Consider the following 16763-nt stretch of genomic DNA (forward strand, 5'->3'; position numbering starts at 1 on the left):
AAACTGAGCCCCGGGGAGTTAGAGGCAGGAGGATCAGAAGGTTGGTCCCTGCTAGAAGATTGAGGTAGCCTGGGCTACATAAAACCAAGTCTTTTTGTTTGTTTGTTTGTTTGCTTGCTTGTTTATTTATTTATTTATCCTTCAAAACAGAATTTCTCTGTGTGGCTCTGGCTGTCTTGGAAGTCCTTCTGTAGACCAGGTTGGCCTCAAACTCAAGAGATTCACCTGCCTCTGCCTCTTGAGTGCTAGGATTAAAGGCACCCAGAAGAAACCAAGTCTCTCTCTCTCTCTCTCTCTCTCTCTCTCTCTCTCTCTCTCTCTCTCTCTCTCTTTCTTTGGACAGGGTTTCTCTGTGTGGCTTTGGCTGCCCTGGAATTCTCCTTGTAGACCAGGCTGGCCTCAAATTCACAGAGATCTGCCTACCTGGGCCTCCTAAGTGCTGGGATTACCAGCCTGAAATCAAATCAAATCATCAAATCTTAAATCTCTCTCTCTCTCTCTCTCTCTCTCTCTCTCTCTCTCTCTCTCTCTCTCTCTGTCAGAATGGAGAGGTGGTTTAGCAGTTGAGAGCACATATTGCGCCTACAGAGACTGGAGTTCAGCTCCCAGCAACCCACATAGCCACAACAGCCTGTGACTCCAGCTTCAGAGAATCCTATGAGCTCTAGCCTCCCTGATCCCCTGTATTCACAGAAATGGATTCACATAAACACACACATATACACATAATTTAAAAATAATATTAAAAAAATTTTTTTGGACACAGATCTCACTGTATAGCCCTAGCTGGCCTTGAACTAATTCAGAGATGTAATTTTGTCATTCTGCCTTCCTAGTTATGGGATTAAAGGTATGGACCGTTAAGCGGAAAAATACATTTTTTTTTCCCCAGAAAAAAAAGCAACGAGTTTTAAAGAACACAGTCTTCCAATTTAAAAGCCAAGATTTCAGTTCTCTAGTGCCCAGTTACTCTTTGAAACAAACTTTTGAGCCTGGCACTGTTTTGCAGAGATGGAAACTGAGGCTGCGGCATTTAAGATAGGAAACAATGTACTACTAAATTCAGCTCTGTCAACCCCGAGTGGGTGAAGATAATCAATGCATGCATGGTATCTGTATGCAGTAGGCGCCCCATAAACTCTGATATTCTTGGGAAATTTCTGTTCTCTTGGCTAAGCGATCGCGGCCAGGCAGGTGGTACTGGGGCTGCCTCAGTTTCCCCCTGGTCGGGCAAGGCATGACTCTTTTAGGATGCTCTGGCGGGTCGGGACCCGCCTTGAGACAGGGCGGCGCGTTAAGGGGGGCGGCCCCGAGGAGTCACGTGGCGCGGCCGCCTCCAAAGCAGAAGTAAGGAGCGCCGCTGAGCAAGACCTGCGCTGCCGGACTGCCCGGGCCCCAGGCGGCTGCTGCACGAGGGACCCCCGAGTCCCCCCAACCCGTGGCTGGCAGGCCCAGGGATTGTGCGGGTGGCTGCGCTCCGGGGGTACCGCCAGGTGAGTAGCCAGGATGGATGGAGCTCCCCGGGGACTTGCGCGTGTGCGGGGACCCTAGAGCTGGCACCGCGTTGGGTGGGGACTGCGCCGGAGCCCAAGAGGGCGCGGGCAGGGCTGGGGTGCGCGATCCGGGCAGGTGGCCGGGTGTGCCCTGGGGAACCCTTGCTTAGGGACAGCCGGGCCCGGCCCAGCCGCCGGCCACTTCCTCTCCTGGGGCTGGCGCCACCTCTCCAGGGTGAGCAGTGGCCAACTAGGGTTTGAATGAGAGACGCGGCTCCGGGTGCTGGGGTGGCCGAAGCGTCTACCTCGCCACCGAGAGTCCTACGCGGGAGCCGCGTCCCTGCTTGCGGGGACTTGATTTTGAACAGTACTTCCCAGTAGTACACAGGTGGCTCCGGGGTGGGGCGGAGCAGCTCTTTCTCCACACGCGATTCTGGGACCCGCCCCTCCCGCAATTCAGTTCAGTTTGGGGATCTCAAAGAGGTCATTTGCCTCGCGGGGAGCCAGAATTCGAAGGGAAGGTGGGTTGTATCCGGACCTAGGAGGTTGATACCTGGAAAGTCAGGAGCAGGCCCTGTCCGTACCCTGATCTCGAACTGTTGAGAGAGAGGCTGGCAGGGCGAGGGGCCGACACGCCCTGGAAACAGGTGGCTTTCTCTCTGAGACCTAAATTTGAATTTCAGTTCCATTTATGTGACACAGCACACAGAGAGGAGCCCCCCCACCCCCACCCCCCGAGTCCAGGTTTCTCTCTTGGGTCCCGTACTAGACCAGAGCCTGTTTTCCGGGGCATCAAAGAGACTCCCTGCAGTTCCTGACCCTGGTGGCAAAGGCCCTTCCTGGTGGGCACAGGTCATGGCCCCTGCTCTTTGCTTCTGCGGGACACTTACAGGATGTTGGGGTCGGGACTAGCCCTAGGCTGTTACCCATTTTGCACGGTTGTGGGCAGCAGTGTAGCAGTCCCAGGGGATTTTGGCTGTGGATTTTTATTGATGCTTAAAATTACTCGGTGCTTGGCCTCCCAGGCAAGGCGGCGTGTGTGGGGTACTCTGAAGGAGCCCCAGCGGGGACCCTTTTGCACCTCCTGGGCGAAGTTGGTGGGAAGTTACTGGTGGGAAAACTTCTGCAAATAATTAATTTCGAAAATAGGCAACCCTCTCCCTGCCCTGTCTCCGCAAAAGGGCTTTTCTGTTTCAACTAACAGAGTGGACCCATTCATATGTCTTGTCCCATCCTCTCTCATTGGCCCCCTCTAGATTTACAAGCAATGCTTTCGAGATATATATATATATATATATCACTAATAACATTTATATTATAACTCATTAATTTGTAAGTTTCTTTTTTTTTAAATCAAAATAGCTCACAAATCTCCCAAGATCAAAATTGGCGTGTGATAATTTATAAATCCACTCTTTTCCGTAGCTTCTGTACATTTTAAATTTTTTAAAATTATTTTTGAGACAATCTCATTATATAGTTCAGGTTAGCCTTGAACTTCTGATCTTCCTGTGTCCACCTCCCAAGTGCTGGGATGATCAGTGTGTGCCAATACTCTTGGCCTGTAGGGGATGCCCTCCCCCCACCCCTCCCCACCCCACCCCCCACCCCCCACCCCCCAACCCCCCTTCCCCCCGTACCCCCCCCCCGTATCCCCCACCGCCCACTTCCCAGAGATGAGGAGCCCAAGTGTTTCTGGTTTTATGGTCCTGTAAGGATCTTTCCGGATGTCTCATTTTGCACAAGAGTGCTTGCTGGATCAACTTTATACTTTAGAGGTGCTTACCAGTGCCCTTAAAAAAAAAAAAAAGTCAACCCTGTTTTCACTTCCACGTGTACAGGTGGACATTGTTGGTTCTTGGATTGGACCTTCCCATGCTTTTAGGATGACCGTCAAATGAACCCCGATATCCCTGGTGCAGTGGGAAGGGCAGGCAATATTCAAGGGTTCAGCTGGTCCAAAGTCTAGTAGAATTCTTCCTTGGGTTTTTGGCTGAAATCCAGCACTGACCCACATGTGCAGAGACTGTTCAAGAGATGGATAGTCCCTGTTTCCTGTTTTGGGGTTCTTGTGTGTGAGAAGTTGGTTTCAAAGTGTGAAGGACATAGAAACGTGAAAAAAAAAAAAAAAAAGAAAAGAAAGAAAAGAGGTTTCTTCCCAGCACCACCAGCCATGTTTGTACTGACTATGTGAGTTGATCAGGTTACCCATAGTAGGGGTGGAGGGAAGGGGAGTCCAGGCTAATTCATTCATTTTGGAAAGAACAAAACAGAAGCAAAGAGGGAGTTATCTTGATGGCTAGGGCCCTGCTCTGGGAATACAGTCAGCTGGAGGAGACCTTCTTGCCTTGGGCGTTGGAGCTTGGAATACTCTGCCTGAACTGGCCACTGCCTGGTGCCCTGTCCAGAATCTGTTTCCAGTGTGGTGTTGCTTCAGGGCTTGGGATCTTGCTGGGGGAAACCTTTCCTGGGCATCTAACAGTGAGAAACAGTGGGGATGCCAGGATGGAGCATTCTGTATAGTGCAGAACTGTGCAACGGGGACCTGGATCTTCCACTTTGTAAGCTGGGTGACCTTGGACAAGCCAGTCCCCCTACCCACTCTTCAAAGAGTCGGCCAGTTTTGTTGGCATATGGCCAAGTACTGCCAGCATTCTGAATTCACAAAAAGCAAGCCCTGAAAGGATCAGAATCATATGACTGTCTGTCTGTCTGTCTGTCTGTCTGTGTGACCTTGGTCATATAATTTCCTCCTCTCTGGATGGATTTTGATTTTTAAAGCTGTCAGCTTTTCTCCCTCTTCCCCCGGTGCTAGGAATTGAACTCAGGACTTGGCTCTTGTTGGGCAGATGCTCTACCCCTGAGCTGTATTCCCAGGCATGGCATGTATTGGTCTATAAGGTACCTGAGGGTAAACCGGTGTCATGTCTAGAGAGTTTTATAATAACAGCTACTTTCCAGGGGGCCTTTGCTTCTGTCCCGTCCCCCCCCAACGATGAACTAGCCTGGAAACTCCCCTCTCTCATCTCCAGTGGCTAGCCTGCTTAACTGATAGTGTCAATATAAATAGCGCGTTTGGCATGGGTAGCTCCCAAGTGGACAGGAGAGCTAAGAGTGTATATATATCTTGTGAGGTCACATCCTGGCTTGTGTTGAAGCCTGTTCCCCAGGCTAGATGACTGTTCCTCTACCAGCTTTTCACTCTGTAGCGCAGGCTGGCCTTGGATTCTTAGCAACCCTCCTGCCTCAGCCTCCCCAAGTGCTAGGATTATAGCTGGGTGCCCTGTTGTGTGTTTTTATCTCATTTTCACAGGGTCTAGTATAAGTCAAGTTGGCCTTAACTGTGGATGACCTTGGACTTCTGATTTTCTTCTCCCCACCTCTCTTGTGTTGGGCTTATGGTCTATGGCCACCAAACTCTCTCATGTGGCACTGAGAACCAAACATGCTAGGCAAGCATTCTATCCACCGAGCCTCACCCCCAGTGCCTCATCTTTTTACCAAGATGGAACTCAGAAGCCTTCCTTCCTCAGCTGATTTCTCTTGAGTCCTTTAGGCCTCAGGTGGGGGGAGGGAGGCAGAGGAGGGGGAGGGGGAGGGGGAGGGAGAGGGTGGTATTACACCTGGCTCTGCACTGCTGTTTCTTCCCAAGCCATAGGCAGGGAACAGGTGGAGACAATGCCTCCCCATGGCCAGCTCTCCCACCTAGGAGCCTTTCTGCCTTCCTTCGAGCAAAGGGCAAGGTCTGAGCCTCTCCCTGTTCGCTGACATTTGCATCCTAGTTCCCAGCCCAAGCAGAGTTGATACTCAGAGCTCCGATCACCTGGCTGATGGATAGATAAGCATCCATCAGTCAGTGTTTAGTTCCCCAAATCACACCATCCATACCTCAGGGTATTTTGTCCTCATTTTGCAAGTGACAGGGTTGAGGTTCAGAGCAAATTGCCTAGAGACTGAGCAGATTGGAGGCCCCCACAGTCCTAGTCCAAGGCCTGCCTCTCACTTCCTGTTCTTTGGCCTGGGTGGAATAGCTTTCTAGTGCTGCTTGGTAATCCTGGTGGATACAATGACAACTGTGGGACCTGGCAGGAGGAGCTGAGGTTGTCACACAGTTCCACTGAGCACCCTCTTAGTTGATTTTAAAAAAACCATATTTATTTACTTATTAGTATTTACTATATATTGTTATATGTGATACTATGCAATATAATTAATTATATTATTTATTTATGTACATTGGTAGGTTTGCTTTTGCCTATGTCTGTATGAGTTTGTCAGATCCCCTGGATCTGGAGTTAAGCAATACAGTTGTGAGCTGCCATGTGGGTGCTGGGAATTGAGCCCGGGGCCTCTAGAAGAGCAGCCAGTGCTCTTAACTGCTAAGCCATCCTCTCCAGCCCCTAAGTTGACTTTTTTTTAATTAAAAAAAATATATATGAATATTTTCCTGCATATATGTATTGTATCATGCGTGTGTGCCTGGTACCTGAGGAGGTCAACAGAGGGTATCAGACCCCCTGGAGCTGGAGTTTGGTGGTCTTAAGCTGCCTGACATGGGGGTGGGGACAAAATCCTGATCCCTTGCAAGAGCAACAAGTGCTCTTAACTGCTGAGCCATCTCTCCACTCAACTCTTTCTCTCCTATTTTTTTGAGATACTGTCTTGTGTAGCCCAGGGTAGCCCCTAACTTACTACGTAGCTGAGGTTCTACACTCCGCTTCCATGCATTACCACAGCTGACTTGTGCCCTTGTTTTAGGGGCCTGGGATGCATAGATTATTTTATTTAGGTCTTACAAAGTCTTCAGGAGGCTGGTAACATTGCCGTCCTTTGCATGGCTGGAAATGAGGTCGAAAGGGTGTGGTGTCTAGGTACAGGTGCACCTATCTCCGCATCCAGCAGGCTCAAGGGGCTTTGAGCTGAGAAGTGATGAGATTGAGTTTGCGTTCTGAAATGCTGCCAGCCACTGGGCTGAGAACCTCAGGGGCTCGGGGCAAGAAGCTGGGTACAGCAGAGAGCTCCTCGGAGGAGCCAGGGAGAGGGAAGAATGCTTGGATTCTGAATTTGCCCGTTGTTTTGGGGGTATGAGAACGTCCAGACAATGGCTGGGATACTCGCTTAAGCACTAACTGCCCGTAGGAGGGCGCTGCTCCAAAGACACTTGGGTACTCTGCTTTGCTGTACACGGGAGGCTGAGGGTTGCCCTCTGGGCTTAGGAATCCCTTGAGGAGGGATGGAATGGAAGCAGAGGTGTGGAGAAGCCACCATTAGTAGGGGGGCTGCCAGGCCTGGACATTTTCTACCTTTTTGGTCTCATTGTTATGCAGAAGAACCAGCTGTTCTCATTTTTTGTTATAAATGGATGGTTAGGCTCTAGCAGGTTAGATACGGTGCTGGAGAGAGGTTACCGAGCCTGTCAGAACGGCTTTGCTTATTCAAATTTGGACAAGAAGAGAGGGTGGAGATTTGGTTATTCAAAGTCTGTCTAGCGGTGGGGAGGGTCAAGGAGGCCAATAGCCCCCCTCCCCCATCTCCACCCAGACTTTATTTAAACCTGCGCTCTCTAAGTGGCCAAGGGCTCTCAGCACTAGAACCTTCACCTATAACTTCACCTATAACAGGGTCTTGGCTACTGACACTCCAGTCACACACCCACCTCAGTTCATTAAAGCCAGTTCACTCTTTTATCCCCCCCCCCCCCCCAGCCTCCATCTTTCTCCTGCTTCTCCCGTCTCCCTGGAGCGGCTGACAATGACCACCATGGTCAACGTGGACACCCTTCCAGAATATGAGAAGAGTCAGATCAAGAGAGCGCTGGAGTTAGGGACGGTGATGACCGTGTTCAACGCCCGCAAATCCACCCCAGAGCGGAGGACAGTACAGATGATCATGGAGACTCGGCAGGTGGCATGGAGCAAGACCGCAGACAAGATTGAAGGCTTCCGTAAGTACTTGCTGGGCAGAGCAGCGGGGTCCATAAGCCCTGCTGCCTACCAGAGTAGCATCTGCTCATTCACCCTGCTTTATTTAAACCCGTCTGTCAGGATGAGTGTTGATTTGGTCCATTCTTCTTTTAAAGATTTATTTTATGAGTACACTGTCGTTGTCTTTAGACCCTCCAGAAGAGAGCATCAGATCTCGTTACAGATGGGTGTGAGCCACCGTGTGGTTGCTGGGAATTGAACTCAGGACCCCTGGAAGAGCAGTCAGTGCTCTTAACCACTGAGCTGGCTCTCCAGCCTCATTTGGTTCCACTTTGTGTGGGTGGGGGCGGGGTGAGGTTGAGATCAGGTGGGGGAAGTTGATCCAGGGAAGTTCTTGTGAAACGACAGCAACCCCAGTTGGTCAACTTGGCCCTGATAGTGAAACAGAAGTGGGGATCACCTGGTCCCAAAGGTAGCGAGCTGTCTGACTTCTGACAGGCCTGGGGAGGCTGGGGGCTTAGTAGCCAAACGCCTAACGATTTATTTATTTTGTTGCAAACCACAGCAGCAAGGAGCTCTGTGTTTAAAGGTACAGGGAAGGAGAAAAAAAAAAAATCAGTTACTGTTTGCAGCCTTCAGATGAAATTCTGGTCCTGGTGGCTGTGCCTTCTCTAGTCACCTTATACTGGGCTGTTGGCTCAGTTCTGGGACTTTCTGAGGAGATTGTAGCAAACAGAGTTTTCAGTTGCAGATGTGTGCTTTAATTTGATTTCTTACCAATTAGCGTGAGTTTGTTTGAAGTTTATTTGTTCATTTAAGTGTGCATGTGTGGGTGCGTGCACGCTCATAGCATTCGTATGAGGGTCAGGGTGGGGCACTTGTGGGAGTTGCCTCTCCCCTATGTGTGGATTCTGGGGACAGAACTCAGGCTATCTGGTTTGGCCACAAGCACCTTCACCCACTGAGGTGATCTTGCCCGCCCTCTTTGTTTTAGAAGGGTCTCATGTAGCCCAGGCTAGCCTGGAACTTGGAAAGTAGCTGAGGATGACTTTCAACCGGCGATCTCCCTGCTTTTAGCTCTCAGAGCTGGGGAGAGAGGTGTGCACCTCAACACTGCTATGTATGTATTTATTTATTTTTATGCTGGGCCAGGAATGGAACCCAGCGTTTGTGCATAATAGACAAGCACTCTGCCAAATGAGCTATGTCCCCAGGTCCGTACTGAAAAGCTCACATGATTTTTCCTTACAGTAATTTCTTTACTTGTGTGTATGTTATGGCATGCGTGCACAGGTCAGAGGACAACTTATAGGAGTTGATCCTCTCCTCTTACCATGTGGGGCCTGGGGAATCAAACTTAAGTCGTCTGGCTTGGTGGCGAGTGCCTTTTCCCATGGAGCCCTCGTGGCAGGTCCCTGACTAGCTTTTCATAGAAAAATTATAATGTACTTTTGAAATAGCAGTGCTAGGAGTTGAGGCGGGAGGATTGTGGGTTCACTGTGGCCACATAGTGAGACCTTGCCTTAAAAATGAAGTACTGTGAGAAGCTAGAGAATTAACTCACAAGTGCCTTTCACCTCTGACCCTCTCTTCACCTGTATCCTGCATAAGCGCTGACCTAGCTTGTTCTCTGTTGCTGTATATATACCATGACCAATGGCAAATAGGAGGAAAAGATTTATTTCAGTTTACAGGCTACAGCCCATCTTTGAGGAAAGCCAGGGCAGGAACTCAAAGCAGAAGTGAGGAGACACCATGGGGGTAGAACGCGGCTTACCAATTTGCCTTGCTATCTCTGGCTTGCTCGGCTAGTTTTCCTAGGATGACACCGCCCATGGTGGGCTGGGCCCTTTTACTTCTATTAGCCATCAAGAAAATGTCCCACAGACAGGGCCACAGGGCAATCTGATAGAGGCAATTACTTTCCCCAGGTGACTCTGGGATGGAGAGGCTTTACAGCTGAAGCTAAGGGTGGCCAGCTCATTAGTCGTTTAGTCTTCTGGTAATAGTCTGCCTTCATGTGACAGGTGTGTCTTAAATATTTCATATAACCTCTGCTCCTTGGTTTCTTTTCACCTGGGGCTGGTTCCTTATCAGCACACGTTGATCTGCCTCTTGCTTTCACGGGCCTGGCTGCACCGTGGCAGTTTAACCCGGAGTGGGACGTGTGCTGTTCCCTGCCATTTGTCAGGAACTGCAGCAGTGGGTTTTTGCAGTCTTCTTAAAAAGTAAGTCATGTTTTTATTGAAACAAGATCGACTTAACACACAGTTTATGGTTCAAAGAGACCCTGCAAAGCCGGGTGTGGTAACTCAAACCAGTAATCCCAGCCTCTGGAGGTTGAGGCAGGATTAGAGGATTATGGATTGAAGAGAATCTTGAGCCAGGTAGAGTGGCATGCGCCTTTAATCCCAGCGCTTGGGAGGCAAAGGCTGGCAGATCTCTGTGAGGTAGAGGCCAGCTTTTCTACATAGTGAATTCTAGGACAGCAGGGTTATGTAGGGAGACCCTAGAGAGAGACGGAGGGAGGAACAGAGAGAGAGGGAGGAAGGGAGAGGGAGGGAAAGGGAGGGAGAGGAAGGGAGAGAGAGAGATGCTGAGCTACAAAAGCCAGGCATGGTGGCAGACACCTGTGATCTCAGGGCTGGCCAGCCAGGGTAATGACAATCGGTGAGGTGCAGGTTCAGTGAGGGATCCTGACTCAGAATATAAGGCAGGGAGCAGCGAGGAGACACCAGTCACTGCCATCCACTTGCAAGCGCAGAGCACATTTAATCATTTGTTAGCATCAGCATGGTCAGTTCTGGTACACTTTCAGTAAGTGGCACTTACCTCGTCCCACTGACCCCCTTCCTCCATCACTCCCCCCCCCCAACCGCCCCCCCCCCCCAGCCCTGAATCTACTTTCTGTTTCTACAAATGCCATTTATAGAAGGCTGTGTTGTGGCCATTTCATGGACAGGGAATCGTAATTTTGGCTTTTGCATGTGGCTTCTTTCTGCTTCGTGTCTTAGAATTTATCCACATTTTAGTGAGAAACAGAATTTGATTCCTTAAGATATCCAGGCAATACGCTACAGGAAATTAGTCTATTTGCTAATTTTAGGTCATTTATCTGTTTTCCCGTCTCTTATCTAATCCGAAGAGCGTGGTTCTGAGCATTTGTGTGCAGGTTTTTAAAATTTATCCTGGTATATGTGTGCGCACCTTCGTGAGTTCATGTGCATGTGTGTTCAGGTCCCCATGGGCACCTGAGGGTCACTTGATGTGGGCGCTGGGAATTGAACCTAGATCCTCTGCAAGAGCAGTCAGTGCTCTTAACCACAGAGAGAGCCTTCTCTCCATTCCTGGTGTAGAGGTTTTGATGTAGGTCCTTGCGCTGCCCCCCACCTTCACCCCCCTCCCGCCCCTGTGCTTAATGTGAAATTTAGGTGTCATATGCAGTGTGTGTGGGATGCTGTCCTTGCTTTCTTTCTGCATACAAGCTGTAGGCGCCTCATGCCAGGGTACGGTGTGTTTCCGCCTTATAGGGGGAAGTTGGTGTCACTCCACAAAAGCAGCAGCTTTACTTTGCATTGGAGCCTCGAGGTCTGTCCCCACACCTTCTCCTGCACTGCCACTGACTTCTGTGCTTGTCCATTCACTGGTCAAGCTGAGCGATTCTGCATAGTCCTTCCTCCCTTCCTCCCTTCCTCTTTCCCTCCCTCCCTTCCTTGCTTTCGATTTATTTATTTTATGTATATGAATACACTGTAGCTGTCTTCAGACACACCAGGAGAGTGCGGTCCAATCACATTGCAGATGGTTGTGAGCCACCACGTGGTTGCTGGGAATCGAACTCAGGACCTATGGATGAGCAGCCAGTGCTCTTGACCACTGGCCCATCTATCCAGCCCTCTGCATAGTTCTTAATAATTTTTTTTTGTTTTTGTTTTTCGAGACAGGGTTTCTCTGTATATCCCTGGCTGTCCTGGAACTCACTTTGTAGACCAGACTGGCCTCGAACTCAGAAATCCGCCTGCTTCTGCCACCCGAGTGCTGGGATTAAAGGCGTGCGCCACCACGACAGGCAAAAAACCTTTTTTTTTAGGAAACAATTCATTATCACAATCTCTCTCTGTCTCCATCTCTTTCTGACTGTTTCTGTCTATCTGTCTCCCATTCTGTGTGTGTGTGTGTGTGTGTGTGTGTGTGTGTGTGTGTGTGTATGACACAACCTGTTACTGCCTCTTTCCTTCTCAACCTACTTTAGTTTGGAGATAGCTCTGCCAGGTACCTAACAGAGCTCTGGCAGTTGCTAAATACTATGTAAATCTCCTGGAGCCCACAGCGTCCTGCTGGGGACCAGCAGGCGCTTGCCTTCTGTTAGCTTGGCCTTTCCATGTTTGCATAGCTTTATCTGTATTGGTTGCCACTGCACGTGCTATGGCTGGGAGTGAGGATGAGGAGTCTCATCAGGGGAGCTCTCCTGCCCCACAGCATCTGATAACCCCCCCCCCCATGCTCCTCCTCTGATTCCTGCATCCTTTACAGTAGAAGGAAGACTCACTGCTAGTAGAAGAGCTGCCTTGTGTGGAGAGTGAGGGGCAGGATGTGCCAGCCGGCCAGTGAGGATGGCACATTGGAGGAGGCACTGTGGGAGCCACAGATGCAAATGAGCAGATTGTGGGTCAGATCTGGAGAGGGTTCAGTTGGGTCATTGTGGCCTAGCCAGAGGGACTTGATGGGAGTGCTTAGCTATCGTGGTTTGGGGTCGAGTGGTGATGATGATGATGATGGTGGTGGTGATGATGAAGATGGTGGTGGTGGTGGTGGTGATGATGATGATGATGGTGGTGGTGGTGGTGGTGGTGACATTGAGGCTGATTGTGATTATTGTGGTGGTGATGGTGTTGATTGGTGGTGGTGGTGCTGATGATGGTGCTGATCGTGATGGTGGTGGTGGTGCTGCTGATGGTCTGATTGTGATGGTGGTGGTAGTGATTGATGGAGGAGGTGGTGGAAGAGACTGTAGTGATAAGGATGATGGTGCCAGTTGTGATGGTGTTGGTGACGATGATGATGGTGATGATGTTCATGAGAGACAGCTAATGTTCAGTGTGTGAGTAAACATAGCCTGGGTGAGAGATTGCGAAGTCAGTCTTCATGATGATTAAACAGTAGGAATTACACCCGTGATGAGGAGGATTACGTCCTGGGGGACCAGGTGACATGTCACACAGTACAGGAATAGGCTGGAGGGCTTAAATCTTCCTGCTGTGTTGTCACTGTCTTCATCACTAGCTCAAGCATGCTTTCTCAGTCTGTAGGCAGCATAAGTTTCCGGCTGGAACCCAGAATGGTGATCTCGGGTGATTGCCACAGCAGGGGGAAAGACCACAATCCCCGTATGCAGAAGCCACTCCGTTGAGTGCCTGGATGTGTGGGAAGACTGGATGGAGGATGAGTGGGAACCTAATCAAGTGTGCAAATGGGTCCATTCTTGGATGTTGTACTGGTTTGGTTTATGTCAATTTGACAAAAGCTAACGTTGTCTGAGTGAAGGGAATCTCAACTGAGAAAATGCCTCCATAAGATTGGGCCGTAACAAGGCTATTGATTGCTTCTCACAAACTTATGGCTAGCCCCAGTTGCTGAAGTCAACACCTATATAACTCATTGAACTTGGAGAAATTGAACTGGTGCCTACCAGAGTTAGTTGTCACTGGTTCTGCTGACTAGTGTTCATGGTGCTGGCAGGTATCCTTCATGCTATCCGAGAGGAAAGGCAAACATTAACCCAGTCACAAATCCTTTGATCTACCATGGCTATCTGCCTAAAAGATACACAGGTGTAATAGCGGCACAAAAGTTGTAGGCGTAACCAACCAATATCTGGATTTAATGAGATGGAATCCAAGCCTGATACGGTTTGGGTGGCTAAGAATCTGAGACTAGATAGACCACGGACCTAGGGTAAAACAAAATACTACTGTTCTGCTAAAGGAATGTAGCAAAAAATGAGCCCCTCTAACAACATTCTGCTGTACTCACAGATAAATGTCTCTCTTGGCCATTGGCAGAGAATCTTTCTCCTGCCATAGATGGGAACAAATAGAGAGACCCACAAGTGGTCAATATGCAGAGTGAGGACTCTGGGACCTCAGACCTCCGTGGAGGTCTCTATCAAATGCCTCCTCTCAGGGCTTAGGAACTCTCTGGAATAAGAGGAAGAGAGATTGTAAGAGCCACAGGGGATGGAAGACACCAAAGAAACAAGGCCTTCTAGACATGGAGGAAGGAGTGCCACTCATAGGAACGCAGAGAGACTGGCGGCAGGCACAGAGCCTGCACTGATCTGAACCCTGTGTGAGGTCCCAGGGCTGAGAGGGGACGTGGATGCAAATCCCACCCTCAACCCAGAAGACATCTCCAATTCATAACTCCTCACAAAGGAGAAATGATTTTTCTCCAACATAATCTCACTGGGTATACAAACCACACTTAATGATAGGCCCCGTACCCAATAGTTGATGGTCATCATAAAATGTGTGGTATTTTTGGGGTTGGTTTTGTTTCATAATGCTCTGTCTGGGCCCTGTTTTGTTTTTGTTTTGTTTTGTTTGGTGTTTTTTTTTGTTTTTTATTTTTGTTTTTATTTTAAACCTTACAGGTCTTTTACTTATATGTTATGGTTTCTGATTTTTGTTTTTATGGATTTTCTGTGTGTTTGCCAATGTATGTATCTCTGTATCTCTGTGTGTTTCTTATCTATCTATCTATCTATCTATCTATCTATCTATCTACCTACCTATTTATTTGAGACAGGGTTTCTCTGTGTAGCCCTGGCTGTCTTGGAACTCACCCTGTAGACCAGGCTGGCCTTGAACTCAGAGATCTGCCTGCCTCTCCCTCCCGAGTGCTGGGATTAAAGGCGTGTGCTGTCTATTTTATGTTAATTAACTCATTAGTTAATTATTATTGCTTGTTTGTTTTCTAATACAAGAGAAAGCAAGGTGTGGATGTGGGTGGGCGGGTAGGGTCTGGGAGTAGTTGCTGGAGGGGAAACTGTAATGGGAATATATTGTATGGAAAAGTATATTTTCAAAAGCAAAAATTAATGAAGTTGAAAAAAAAAATCAGGCTGTAAGCAAGCATTTTCTTAATTAGTGATTGATGTGGGAGGGCCAGTCTATGCAGGGGCTCTAAGAGAGAAGGCTGAGCATGCCATGAGGAGCAAGCTAGTAGGAGCAAGCAGCACCCCTCCATGGCCTCTGCGTCAGCTCCTGCCTCCCCGCTCCTGCCCTGCTTGAGTTTCTCCCTTGGCTTTCCCTAACAGACTGTGATTCGGGATATATAAGCCAAAGAACTTCTCTCCTACCTGAGCGGCTCTTCTCTTGCTGTTCTTTCAGACAGAGAGGAAACTGCAGAGGACCTGGGAGGTCGTAGCTGGAAGCTTCCTTTCTAGAATAACCTTCCTTTTTGCGCATGCAGTGCCCCTCTCTGGGGTGCCCCTTCTGTATCGGAGCAGCTGAACAACGGATGCTGTTGGCGTTTTGGTTTTGGCGGTGGTGTCCTGGGTTTTGCTGACGGTGGGGGCTTGTTTGGCCTTGATAGTCTGAGGGACTTTCTTCCATCCTAAGTAATGATTGCCGTGGCTGTCAAGCAAATACGCAAAGAGGACCTGAGCTTCGTCACGCTGCCTGGTACTTGTGCCTTGGCTTACAGATGAGACTGGACAGTGATGATCCCTAGAGACCCAAGGAACTCTCACCGGGGCTTGGAGCTTGCCACATAGGCCACGTTGGCTGGTCAGTGAGATCTGGGGCTCTTCACTCACTTGACCTCCCCAGTGCTGGGATTGCAAGTGTCCGCCAGGACATAGGCATTTGTATGCAGGGATTGAGTTTGGGTCCTGGCACTAACGCAGCAAAGCGCTTTGCCACAGAGCCAGCTCCGAAAGGTAGTAGTCTTTGGTGAATCCTTTTGGAAAGAACTTGTCCCCACCACCTGTCTACATTGAGCGTGAGCAGGGGTTACACCCCAGAGACAACCGAGCCCTGTGCCACTGTGAACGAAACTAAGATGCCCTGATGCCAACTGCCCTGCTTGTGGGCAGTGTTGGGCTTCAGTGCCACGCCTTACTCTGCAATGTGGCTTTGGGAGGAAGGAGACAGTCTGTTTAGAGGGGAGAGTCCAACCCCCCCCCAATTTATCTAGACAGTAAACCAAGCAGGAAAAGGACCTACATGTACCCTTGATTCCCAAGGTTTGTCCCTGAATATATCAGTATGTGGGTTTCAGACACAGACAGGCAGTGACTCTGAGCTGTGCGGCTCTTCACCCACGCAATGTGATTCTGTTTCGGCCTCCCCGACACCCCTGACTTCTCTCCCTCCGTTCTTCCTTTCCTTTTCTTCCCTTCCTCTCCTGAGTCTTTCTCTACAGTTCATGGTGGCCCTAAAGCTGTAGAGCAAGCATCTTCTGCTTCTGTCCCACTTTGATGCTGGGATTACAGGCATGTGCCACCACACATACCTTCTGGGACTTCAGTTTTCTTATTGGTATTGACAGCAGAGCATATTTGTCCCCAGGGTATCATGGGGCTGACTTTGTGAATGTTTGTAACAGGGCCGATGGAGGGTTCTTCATAGGGTGTCTCTCAGCCTCTCAGATAGGTGGCTGAAACACTAGGTCACTAGCAGGTACCAGTGTGTGTCATATGTCCGCCTCCTGCTCCTCTGTGGCCAAATCCAGGGTCCTGCCAGAGCTGGCCTAGGATGTGAGGCTGTGCGCTGACGGGCAGCCTGGCTCCTTGCCTCCTCCCTTCCACAGGCCAGGGGAACCCGGGCTGTTCTGGGTTTACAGGAGTGGTGTGCGCAGGCTGTGGCTGGTTCTGCAGACAGCTCCAGGTGGGGTCAATTTAGTGCATATCTCTGCAGCAGCAAGAGGGACTGGGGAGCTGCAGCTTGCACTTCTAAGTGGAGTTGGTGGTCATGGGTGGGCAGACATTTTTGGGGTGTGTGTGTGAAGTGCTGGTGTGAAGGAGTCTGTGCTGAGAAAGAAGAACATGGGAACTTAAGTAATCTGTAGAAAAGAAAGTAGCAACATTGGCTTAGCAGAAGGAGGGGCTAGCCAGCACTCCACCTCCCAGAGGGGAGGAGGAGGAGGGAGGAGAAGGAGGGAGGAGGAGGAGGAGGAGGGGGGGGAGGAGGAGGAGGGAGAGGAGGAGGAGGGAGAGGAGGAGGAGGGAGAGGAGGAGGAGGGAGAGGAGGAGGAGAAGGTGGGGAGACTCGGTCAGGAACTGAGGTCTCTCTGGTTTCTGCAGCATCTGCAGACTGGCTTGCTGCAAGCCTCACCGAGCCAG

At 49.7% G+C, this 16763-nt stretch overlaps 1 protein-coding gene across 1 annotated transcript in view; it reads left to right on the forward strand.

The window, feature by feature from the left end:
* Window positions 1-1338: 1338 nt before the first annotated feature.
* Window positions 1339-16763, forward strand: part of Plcg2 (phospholipase C, gamma 2) — a 136868-nt gene continuing 121443 nt past the window's right edge. Inside the window, exons 1-2 of the mRNA NM_172285.2 lie at window positions 1339-1493; window positions 7199-7437. Of these exons, the coding sequence (NP_758489.1) occupies window positions 7245-7437 (193 nt within the window). The 5' untranslated portion in view covers window positions 1339-1493; window positions 7199-7244. The remainder of the gene's footprint in view (window positions 1494-7198; window positions 7438-16763) is intronic.

This window comes from Mus musculus, chromosome 8 (genome assembly GCF_000001635.26).
Source record: "Mus musculus strain C57BL/6J chromosome 8, GRCm38.p6 C57BL/6J".
NCBI lineage: Eukaryota > Metazoa > Chordata > Mammalia > Rodentia > Muridae > Mus > Mus musculus.